This window comes from Anser anser, assembly GCF_964211835.1.
Source record: "Anser anser genome assembly, contig: HAP1_SCAFFOLD_365, whole genome shotgun sequence".
Classification (NCBI taxonomy): Eukaryota; Metazoa; Chordata; class Aves; order Anseriformes; family Anatidae; genus Anser; species Anser anser.
This window is the reverse complement of record NW_028154134.1, coordinates 15,476-27,979: the sequence shown is the minus strand read 5'-3', so window position 1 is coordinate 27,979 and position 12,504 is coordinate 15,476. Positions and strand designations below refer to the sequence as shown.

Below are 12,504 nucleotides of genomic sequence, written 5' to 3'. Positions count from 1 at the left end.
TTCATGATGGTGAAAACCTATTTTTAATGGGTGTAGGAGCTCCTAAAAATACCAGTGATGATATGTCAGTGCTTTGTGTATGTTGACTATGTTCATTTACAGAAACAAACAAACAACAACAACAACAAAAACACACAAATTGCATTACGTGATACATTTTTATCTGAAATCTTTTAAGGTTTTCATTAGCTGAACTAATTGGTTGCTAGGAAATGTATGCCATCAGTGGACTGGTTTGCGGATTGGATTAACTTGTCTGTGGGAGTTTGATATTTCTATGGTAACAGTTTCTTCATTCTGCTGTGATATTTGATCTGTGTCTGATTGTCTGTTCCTTTTCTTCCTCATTAGTCTGCCTTAATCACAGTGAATGAGCCCAGGGGCAGAAATGAATTTGTGCCGCTCACTCTAATTAGAGAGAGGGGAACCTATGGGACGGTCGTCATAACTTTTGAGGTGAGTTTATCCAAAAGACTTCATACAGTAGTCTGTTGGATTAAACTGAGAGGCTGTAATCATAATTTATTGAAGTGTTTGCAAAAGGGGAAGAAGGACAAAATACCTACATCTACATTAGGTAGATCTGTTTCATAAAAGGGATTCATATTAACCGTCATATAGAAAATACTGTAATTATCTGACTGTTTAATTGACTGTTTAATGTTAAGAGGTACTAGAGAAAACCGAGTATATTCTGTCATTTAGAAAGGTACGTGAGGCAACATCAGTATGTATTACTAGAAAATAATGCATATTAAGTATGTAAGAAGTGTCTTATCTAAGTTTTTTTAATTTTTTTAAAAAATATTTATTTTACATACAAATATTCAAGTGAGTCTTTAATGATTATCCCAACTTTGAACTGTGAGTGCTCAGGATTTGGTGAATTTCTGTATCTATAATCATCTGTATCTTGATCTCTATCTTGAATCCCCTGCAAATGAAGCTTTTGAAATAATTAATCATGTTGAATACTTATCCTGTTATTTACATATGTGATTTGAATGTGATACAATTACTGACTTCATTGCTTTCTTTTTCTTATCTAGCTCAGACTCTATTATTTACTTTAAAATTATATATAAAATCTTTCATATAGATATTTCTGTACTAGTTGCCTGGTCCTATAGGGTAAGGCTTTAATCTAGACCTCAAAGCTTTAGTCTAGACCTGTCAAAACCAGAAAAGCTTTGCACTGGATTTTATTAATACTAAATATAGCATGAATAGTTAAAGTACTGAATATGATTCTCTGTGCAATTTTTTGCAAATATGTTTGTTTTAAGGTACAGTAAATCTTACTCTCTGGACAATTACTTAGGTCTGTCTCACATCATTATATATGTATGTTGAAAAATAATTTACAAAATGTTCTAAAACCAAAAAATCCCATATGACCTTTAAGAGGCTTTGTAGTATTTTGAGTTTGACTGTTAAATTTAGTATCTTTAATATCACAAGTTAAGATAGAAGGGACACAAAACCAGTAAGTACTATTACTTTGTCTTGGAATTTATTATGAAATACTATTGATTCAAACTGAATTTGCATGAATATCCTTTCTGTAATATGAAAGAGTCAGTTATGCATCAGAATATACTAAAGACTCCCCATAGGCCTATATGGAAGTAGTTTTCTTCCTCTTATTCTGGAAATACGGGATTTCTTCAGAGTGGTTGTTCTGACTTACACTGTCTGCCAGAAAAGAGCAGATTTTCACAACTGAATGTTCATGTAAGTTGTAAGTTGGAGATGGCTGAACAGATAGTCATTTGTTATGCAAGTCACACTGCATATTGGTTATTGTACTTGCACTGGATTTGTATTCCTGCTTTATAGACTTCTCATCAGACAAATCAATTCTTTGCAGATAAAAGATGGTCCAAACCCAGCTGAAGAAGACCTAAGTCCAGCTAAGGGAAATATTACATTCACACCTGGGAGATCAAAGCTGATTTATAATTTAACAGTGCTTGATGATCAGGTAGGAACAAGCTGACTTCATCTTAGGCTTTGATACGTAGAAGGTTAACTGAAGTTCTGGAAAGACTTAGAGTAATAAGTTACAAAAAGGCTTGGCTTAAATAAGGTTAAAAGCAGTTCTATTTGATGAAGTGATGTTAAATTTTGGCTCTCTGGTCTATTATTTTTACTCTTTCCAAGCTCCCTCTTTAATTCTCATCAGTGAATAGTTTTAGTTTATGTGCATATCCTGGCTGAGCAGACATGTTATCTTTGTCACTAAAGAAAGAATATTACACATTGAAGATTCACAGGGAAAAGGCAGATTCAAAAATATTTTTTGTCGTTGTTTGTTTGTGGTTTTTTTTTTTCAAATATGTTTCAGGGTAGAAACATATTTGAAAAAATCCTAAAAATAGATGAGATTCCTGAAACAAACATGCAGTCTTGTGGAAAGCATGAATACTAGGTGATAATTAACATTTTTCTGTTTTCAGATTGGCCAATTGAAAAAAAAAAACAACACACACACAAAAAAACCAAACCAAAACAAAAAAAAAACACAACATAACTCATAGGTTGTGAGGCTTTCTTTTTATCTCAGAGTAAACAAAACATTCTTCTAATTTGCAACTTGTGATTTTCCTTTTTTCTTACCTGCACTTTTCTTTTGTGTTTTTCTTTTCCTTTATAATAAGCTTAAGAGGGAAAACTGAGACATCAAAATAAGTATATATGATGCAAAACAACTTAGTAAGAAATTCATAAGAAAACAATAATGGTGAAAGGTGTGTGTCTCAGAAGTGAGCACAGAACTGTAAAGCAGCTTGTTTCCTTTTTACTCTTAGTTATAAAAAATGTCCTTCCACATTTCTACTGATACTCTAGTGTTAAGAGGCTGTGCCAACCTGGGGTGCTGAAGTGTAGAAACATCTCTTTCCAATTCAATGTAATATTTCAGTGACTTACACACAGAAATAAATTATTAGGGTCTTTTCTCTTGGGAGGATGTGATTTTATTTATTTTTATTCTGAGAAATGCTCTCAAACTTCTGTTTCTAAAAGTTTGATCTGTATTTGGTGTGTCTAGTCAACGTCTTTCCACTCTTTGAAAGTCTTTCACAAGTGTATGTGAAAGATGAATTTTGCACAAAAACCTTTATTGATGATGATGATGATAGAGTTCACAAGAATCCAGTAACACTACTGTCAGAACTTAATTTGAGCTTTTAGGATCTGAGTTAGGGAAACCAATGAAACAAGTATTTTTCTGAATTGTGCAGCCTTACAGAAGGTAGGGGACTGCAGTTCTGATTTCCACAGCTCTGCATTTATAGTACTTTTCCTGTGCAGGTTTCCTTTTTAAGTATAATTGCAACTTTAAGAGAAAATTAAAGAGGCAAGGCAGCACTGGAAATCATTTATACTATTATATTCGAAGTTTGACTCATGTATTTATTGGTCAATCATGATGTAATTGAAAGCTCCACAATGCCTTATTTATGTAGGATACTAAGATTTTATCTGCAACTAAAATGGCATGTACGTTCTGACTGTCAAATGCGTATTTTTGTACTGCAAGACAGTATATGAACTAGTGAACTAAAACAAGCGTAAGTTAACATCAATTTTAATAAGATAAAATAGGAAATAGTAGTGTAGGAGAGAGGTGACAGAGAGCTTGCAAATCTCACGCTGGAAAAAAAAACAAACAACCTGCATCAGTCAATAATATTATGCAAGTTTAAGTGCCACAAGTCAAACAAGGGACAAAATTGGCCTCAGCTACAAAGACAGCGGCGTGCATACCCTTTGTGCCCTGAAACAGGATCTAAGGGTGGCCAATTAACAAATGTGTAAAAAGAGAAGAAATATTGGACCACAAGGAATTCTGAACTTTTTTTGCTCAGTAAACAGAACTACATGGAAAGGATTCATCAGCCCTATAACAAAGCAATGCCATTAGTAACACATAAGCAATTTTGTTGTGGAATTTATCTCAGAAGCAAATAATACTGTTTTTTCTGAGAGTCCACAACAAGAATGAGATGTGAGGATCTTATGTAATATTTAAATATTTCCTTCTAATCTCTCTGTATTAATAAAATAATGATATTTTCCAGTTAAACAGACTTAGCCTATCAAGACTGGGGAATAAAATGTAATAATATAAAGTAAAAAATATTAAATTCTGCAATTCAAGGCTTATAAACCCTTCTTTTTTGTCTGCTGCATCAGTTATTAGAGACTAAAGAGCTAAAACTAAAGTGCAGTTCTAAACAAACCACATGTAGAAATGCCAAAGTCTAATTAATAGATAAGCATCAGCAAGCACCTTCTCAGAGCTGTGACTGAAGCTGTGCTGGGAATGTGAGTCTGTCTGAAAGTAGGAACTGTTCTTTTTCCCGTTGAATAGGAACAAAAGGGCCAAGGTAGGTTGTGTTCATATGTTGTTCCTCTGTTCTTTCAGGCATGCATAGATGTAAAATGGTGTTAACATCAGCAAATAAAGATGTCAGACTAAATAACTGTCAGGAACACTTGTGTCCAAGCAGAGCAACTTCCACAAGTTGAGTTAGGATCTCCTCACACTCTCTAGTTGGAAAGATAGAGCTTCATCTGATTCTTGCCTAGTTTTTGTTTGCCCTTTTTTTTTTTTGTCTTTTCCCACTTTTTCATATTTCCATAGCATAGAAGTATGTCTTAGAAAATGGAAACATTCAATTTTGAGAAGGGATTTTCAAAGTTGCAAGCGAGTTTCTTTTTGCCTGTTTATTTTAATGTGAAAAGGGTTGTAATGTTTGTATTATTTCCCTTTATTGCTAAATATACATAACATATTTCTAAGTAAGTGTTCTGCATATATTTGAAATGGGACTTACACCCTGTTGCTACTATTATTTTTCCAGATACCTGAAAATGATGAATTGTTTGTTGTTCATCTCAGGAGTGTGGAGGGAGGGGCTGAAATCAACACCACAAGGAATTCTGTTCAGATTAATATTAAGAAAAATGACAGCCCTGTGCGATTTGCTCAGAGCACTTACATGGTGCCTGAGGAAGTCGAAATGCTCACAATTCAAGTGATTCGTGGTAAGGATGACAGTGGAAAATTAATTGGACCTGATGAATGTGAAGTCTCCGTCAGTTACACCATCATAACTGGGAATTCAACAGCACACGCGCAGCTCAATTTAGACTTCCTAGATCTTCAGCCAAATACAACTATTGTCTTCACACCTCTAGTTCATGAAGTATATATGAAATTCAAGATCCTTGATGATGCCATACCAGAAATTGCTGAGACCTTCCAAATTATGCTCCTTAAGGACACGTTACAGGGAGATGCTGTTTTGGTTAATCCATCTGTTGTTCACGTCACCATCCAACCAAATGATAAACCCTATGGAGTGCTTTCAATCAACAGTATCCTGTTTACTCAAACTGTTATCATTGATGAAGACCAAATTTCAAGGTACTACAGATCTTCAAACAGTATCTCGTCATGTTAAGGGATTTGTTTGGCACTGTAAAGCATCCTTAGGATTTCACTGACAGTAATTATAAAATCAGTAGTGAAAAATTAATATAGAAATCACCTACTGTGTAATTATTATAAACGATATAGAATTTTCAAGGGAGAAAATGTCTAATTATGCAGAAGTATTTTAATATTTATGAACTATATATGAGAACTGTAAATATTTAATGACATTATCAAAATACTGAAAAACCCTTAATCTAAAAGATGGATCAGTGAAGTTGTGATGCGGCCACACACCCATTCATACAAGTGGAAAATATATTTCAGGCTTCCTTTCCCAGTAAATCTTTGTCTATACTGTATTTAAAGTCAGTCTCTGGTTAAAAAATGGTGGTGAGTGTCTTCTGTGAAGTACTGAATACCCATAGACTTCCAAAAAAGTTAAATACATGTAATTTTACAGATAAATTAAAAACAAATCTCCACACACATCTTTACAAGCAGAACTAATATCTATACAATATTGCCAGTTTTAGTAAAAATGTCCACTGCTAGCTAGTGATGGTGGTTCATCCCCAGAGAAAGAGGTAATGTATCAACCTATGATTTTATGAACAATTTCTAGTATGTAGAGCCCAGCACTTCAATATTCACTTTTTTTTTTTTCTTTCTTATACACAGATACAGGAAACGTGACATTTCCATAATCACAAATATTGATAAATTATATTTCAGTGCATAGGCAAATAGTTGAGTCACTTTATTTTAAATAAAATCATTATTTAAACACTCATGCCTGACAATTGTATTTTGATATAGTCCATAAAACAGTGTAGAAATTTAGTTGAGAAAAAGTTTTCTGAAATTTAACATCTTTCCTGAGAAAAAATATAAACATGCCAACTTTCCTCTTCTCAGTATCTTTCTTACTGTAAACAAAATAAATTTTAACTAATGTCTTTAGATATATTACTCATGTCTTTATGTATATTATCTCATGAATAAGCAACCTGAGAAAAGTCTACTTCTGTGGTATGATTTCACAAATTTTAAGTCCTGACTCAAATGTCAGTAGCAGCAGTTAATATCGATTCCACTGAAGTCAGTATAAATCTTCCAGGGAACAGATAGCTAAGTAAACCGATATTAATTATAATTGCATGTTACAGATTTTTATTTTCATTCAAAACCACAGGTTTGAAGGGATCACGATCGTAAGAAATGGTGGAACACATGGAAATGTTTCTGTGACCTGGGTCATAACTCGAAATAGCAGTGATCTGTCACCTGTGACTGCAGACCTTGTTCCAGAGACCGGGGAGATACATTTTGATCAAGGACAGATGCTGGTCACACTTTCACTGACCATTATTGATGATAACATACCAGAAGAAGCAGAGCCCTATCTTCTGAAGCTCTTAGCTCATACAATACAGGGAGGCGCAGAAGTCAGCGAACCATCTGAGGTAAGTTTGATTTCAGAACTTGTTTTGAGGAGGTGATAGATAATAATTAGGGAGTAGGATTAGGATTAGGATCCACCAGTTTTGGTGGATTGGCTAAATTGAAGTAGTTGTGCTTGAGTTTAAGTGAAGCAAGCTGATGTATTCTCAGTATAAAGAGCCACATCCAAAGTCTTTGGCTTAACATATTTTATAAGGCCAGACCTATTTAATGCAGTAGCATTTAGCTTAGAATATTCCCATCATAAATATCATTGCATAACTGCTATCTTGATTGGTTGCTTGCTAAGAGAAGGTTGAGCATTTATTTTCACTTGCTTATTTGCTGTAGGTACTGGAATGTTTTACACAGAGTAACAGCTTCAAGAGGATGGCTTAGTGATTAAGACTAACCTCTGAACTTTTAAATAAGGGGTAATTAGCATTACTGACAATTCTGTGACTCAGGTCCCTACTTTGCTTTTTGAACATATGATTGGAATGAATTTGGTGAATTAAATGATTTTTTCACAGTCTGAAATATATTCAAATTATTCACTTTGGCTGCTGAACCAAAAATCAGTTATTCAAAGCTCATTCTGACATAGATGAGGCATAGCAGGAAAGTTGCTGCTATCAGTGGTGTGCTGCTTGTGCACAAGCAACACTTTGGGGCTGTCAATCTGATTTCTTTCTTGAGTGCCAATTCACTAACGATAAAAATGTATGATGACAGTCAGGACATACTTTCATGAAAACGTGAAAACTGTGGTGTATATTAATTGTAGCATTGAGTAAGTGATGCTGTTTTCTGTTTTGCAGCTTTTGTTTTACATTCAGGACAGCGATGATGTTTATGGCGTAATAAAGTTTTATCCTTTGGAGAATCAGAAGATTGAAAGTAATCCAACAGGACGCTTTTTATCCTTGAGTTTTGTAAGGGAGAAAGGAACAGTTGGAAATGTGCAGTTAGTTTATACTGCACTGTATATTCCAGCTGGAGCTCTGGATCCTGAGAGAGCAAAAGATGGCATTCTAAATATGTCTAGAAACAGCATCCTCCTGTTTCCAGAAGGAAAAACACATCATACTTTGAGTATACCAATAAGAAAAGATGCATTTCTTCAAAATGGTGCTCATTTCCTCATACAGGTATCTCAGCTGTTTTGTTTTTGTTTTTGTTTTTTAGCTTATTTAATATGAGGAATATGATTCAATAATTGATCCTTCCCCTTGACTGTAATTTAAATGACCATTCCTGTAAAAAAAAAAAGTGCTTAGCTCTGAAGCAAAGATTTTCTTATTTAAAAAGACATCTTTCATAACTATGCTATAAAGTTTTCTATCCCTAATCATTAGTAATTAAACAAATTTTAAAACTAAAGAGGATTCAGGTACTAATCATGGAATTTATCAAAATGAGATCAGCGTTGTCTGTTGCTTGCCCCTTGAAGCATGTTTCTGCTTGGCCTCTGACTTGGAACGTGAAAAAAATAAGGTTCTTAAAATTAAATTACTGAAGCAGGAAAAATTTCAGAAATGACATGCAAGTAAATGTATCTTGGGCTTGATACAGGTCCTTCTCCAGCAGGTCATCCCCCAGCCTGTACTGATACTTGCGGTTGTTCCTTCCCAAATGCAGGACTCTACACTTGCTCTTGTTAAACCTCATCTGGTTTCTTCCTGCCCAACTCTCCAGCCTGACCAGGTCCCTTCCAACCCCTACAATTCTGTGATACTGTGATCTTTGCTCTTCCAGCTGAACTATTCTAAATTAAAAAGGGTCAAATATACATTATATATTATATGTATATTATATTGCATTTATATATAAATTTGTTAGGAGAACTTACTTTTTTTTTTCCCTGTATAGTTTTCTTCACTTTTTTCTTTCCTTTTTTTTTTCTATCTCAATTTGTAAAAGATAACTTTTATCATCGTTGAAGGTGTTGATGTTATATCCATGAATTTCAAATTTGCCAGGTTTTATATTTTCCTTATAGTCTACCAAAGACGTTGTAATCACTTCTAAGACCTTTGAAAGATTTCCTCCCTCCACATCCTTCTCCCTACATTCTCTTACAGGAGGAATAATGAGAACAAAAAGTTTTGCCAGAATTATATTGTTTATCTAATATGCAATTTTATTTATTTATTTATTTATGGCATTCACAGTTAGATTAGGAATTGCCTTCTGAAATACTAGAACACGTTAGTATGTTTTATGATTGCAAGAGGTTTGAGAGATCCACAAAATTCTTAAATGTCTAATTCCATGTATTCAATGTTTTTTTTTTTTTTTTTTTTTTTGTCCTTTGACTGTAGTCAAGACACACATCTGATAAATATTTCAGAATGTTCAGTCATTCCAAGCACTTTGCCTGGATTTTCAAACTGTAGATTCCAATCTGTTTTTTTTTTTTTCTGTACTTTCTCCATGAACTATAAATAAAATCTTTGTTTGAAGAAATTAAATCAGAGGAGCTTTCCAGCTCAAATAATTAATTTAGAAACTCATAGAGAAGGAAAACACCACTATTTATCACTGTGACAATCCTTCTGCATCGTGAATAAATGATAATCTCAGTGAACATGTTTAGAATGAGTTGTACTTAGGCAAAATAAAGAATTGACTCAGGAATCAGCAGAGAAGCAAATGAAACTGTAGGATGAATAAAGGTACAGGAGATAATGTTAATGTGAGATATATTCCTTAGTGACACCTTCAATTAAATAACGTGCTGTAATCAGAGATGCGGTTTTTGGTATAGCTAGGAAGATTAACTCTGAAAATTAAGCTCATAAACTAATTGTTATTGTTCAAATAACTATATATTTTTTTCTCTTTGTACTGGTTTCCTTTAAAAGGTACTAAAGGAAACATTGCAGAAAGAGTAAAATCTCTGTTCTTTATTGATTATTACTTTATTCCAAAGGTACCATACAGGATCCAAATACAGCATACACTTTAAATAGAGCAAATTGTTTTGGCTGTGTAGTATTTCAGAAAGTTTACTGAGCTAATAACCGCACAATGGTGCACTTTCATCCTGTTAATTGCAGAATCGGGGCCTATGCTAGGAGAAAGCTCAGAAAAGAGGAGAAACAAACAGTGCCATCATCTGTTCTTCAGACTTTTGATAACAGGTTGGAATGGTTGAGAATCAGTTACTAAATACAGTATTTGTAAAACATTTCCATCTATCATCAGATAAATGTTCATGCATATTTCTGGGTGTTACTCAAGCAGTTGTGGAACAAAATATGATACAGCCCACATATTTATAGAGTTTGGTTTCAAGAACTGTAAGACTTTAAAAATCATCTTTTGAAATGGTGAACCATGATTACTATATGAATTTAAGAAAGGCCACTATTTTATCCCCAAAAAATAAAGCTTTACTCTATGATAACACCTGATAACTCCAAGAAAAAATGTCAGTGGGAGTTTATGCCCCAGTGAAATGTTCACAGAAATATATGCAAATCTGTTATGGAAACATTTATTGTAATGATGCATGTAGACAGAATCACATGGAATAAATAATATTTAAAGGAAATAATTAAACAGGCAAGTTCTGCTTTCCTTGGTGTGTCACTACTGGTGCTGGGCTTAGCGAGTGATGCTTCCCTTTTAAAGAAAAGGATGAAAAAAAATCTATTTCCTCTTAGTATCTATAATCTATCAGAAATGCAGTGACAAGTAAAATACAGTTTTGAAATACTGTACTGAATTTAAATTCTTAATGTGGCTCTGGTAGTTCTTAGATAGAGAATTCCTTAAAATTTTGTGGAGAGGAAAGAAAAGTGGATTATTATTTGGCTGTTTGATCAAGGGCTGTAAATTATTATGACTTCAGTGATTTCCCTAGATTTTTATCAATGCAAGACACAAAAAATGATGTTAGACAATTGCCTATGCTGCTCATCAATGACTGTTGTTAATAGCTCTAGTAATGTATCAGCTGATCTGGAACAGAGTCTCTCTCTCTGGCTTGATCTGTGTTTAATTACATACACTAACATGATTTGTCTGGGAGGTGTACCATTCTGCTGACAGCTCAACAATATCCACTTAATTTCTTTGACATGTCTACTTACAAATTTTTATAACAGCAGTGCTATCAGTAGGAAGAATTTGCTCTGGAGATGTATACTTCCTTTATATGAAAATTACTCTGAAATGTCAGAACTGTTCTGACTTGGTGCTGAGGCTTCTTATTTCTCACTTTTCTTTTACTTTTTCCTACAGCTGGAAGGAGTTGAACTGGTGAATAGAATTCCTCTAGTCCCATCTGTGAGTCCTAGATTAGGCGAAATTCGAAATATTTCTTTGAGGATTACTCCAGATATTGCAAATGGAGAAATAGGCTTTATTAGCAATCTACCGATTATTCTTTCTGAACCAGAAGATTCCCCTGCTACGCTGGTAAGTAAGCCTTTTTATATTGTCTTTTGCTATGGAAAACTTATTTGGAGAAGGTGGAGTTTGCTGTATTCAGTGTAGCATTTGACAATTAATGTGAGGAAAAGCCTTCCTGTAAGTTCTGTCTTATCCTAAATATTCTCTTCTTTAAAAAAAAAAAAAAAATGCTCTGAAATAATCTGTTACTGATTTCCAGAGAACTGAGATTGGTCTTTGCTTTCTGTGTAAGTATCTAAAACCAGTTAGCCCTTGATGCTCACACAGAGCAAAAGATACTGCAGTTAGTCTCTCTCACCAATTGCGAGCATAGTCATGTAAAGTAGGACTGAGACAAATCCTGAATAAGATAGATCATTTCCCATTCTCAAATTAGAACTGGCCAAACTTTTGTTTTTATTATTATTTATTCAAATAGTAATTTGCAAGGGAGTAATCGGTTTTGCATCTACTTTTGCAAGTCACAACAAATTAATGTGTTTCACAGGTTTCCATTGCATTGCATCGAGATGGGACTGATGGTCAAGCAACTGTGTTCTGGAGTTTGAAACCCTCTGGTCCCAATCAAAAGGCGGTAACACAGGATGATATAAGTCCTTTTAACGGCTCCGTGGTTTTCTTATCTGGACAAAGTGATACCACAATTAACATCACCATTAAAGCTGATGATGTACCTGAAATGAACGAAACTGTGTTATTAACTTTGGACAGGTATTGTACCCTATTCTCTATTCATATGTATCAGCTGCAGTACTCAATTTATGCATAACAGATTAGCACAGTGTTAATTACATGGTATTGCTTGCATTGTGTTGATATGTGTCTGAAGAAATAGTGGGCCCTTGTTTCAGACTGTGTATGGGTTCTTTGAGTGGAGATCAATGTAAGAAACCATTTTGCATTTATTATCTAATGACTTAACTGTTTATATTTTCATGAAAATTCTGTATGCTATTTAGAAAGTTCTTTCAGTTTTGATCTTTTTTATAGCTCTTGGTTTTAACACTTTTTTTTTTTTCGGAAAAATAATATTTAGTAAGATAATGGGAAAAACTAAAGTGAGAACTAAAAAGCAATGCAGAACTTTTTCTGTCAGAAAAAACATTTATAACTTGGGTGTCACTGTAGAATTAGACTTGCAGTTTATTTGTTTGATCTGCATGTTCAATATTCCTTGATAATTAGATACTTCT

General features: G+C 33.9%; 1 protein-coding gene across 1 annotated transcript; it reads left to right on the top strand.

Annotated features, from left to right (window-relative positions):
* Positions 1-3: 3 nt before the first annotated feature.
* On the top strand, positions 4-8,275 carry LOC310890702 (adhesion G-protein coupled receptor V1-like; the record flags this gene model as incomplete). The annotated part of the gene is made up of 6 exons (XM_083853020.1): positions 4-9; positions 352-456; positions 1,871-1,984; positions 4,872-5,437; positions 6,642-6,912; positions 7,711-8,275. 6 exons carry the CDS (start codon positions 4-6, stop codon positions 8,089-8,091), a joined length of 1,443 nt encoding a protein of 480 aa, XP_083709146.1. The 3' UTR covers positions 8,092-8,275.
* Between the last annotated feature and the right edge of the window lie 4,229 nt (positions 8,276-12,504).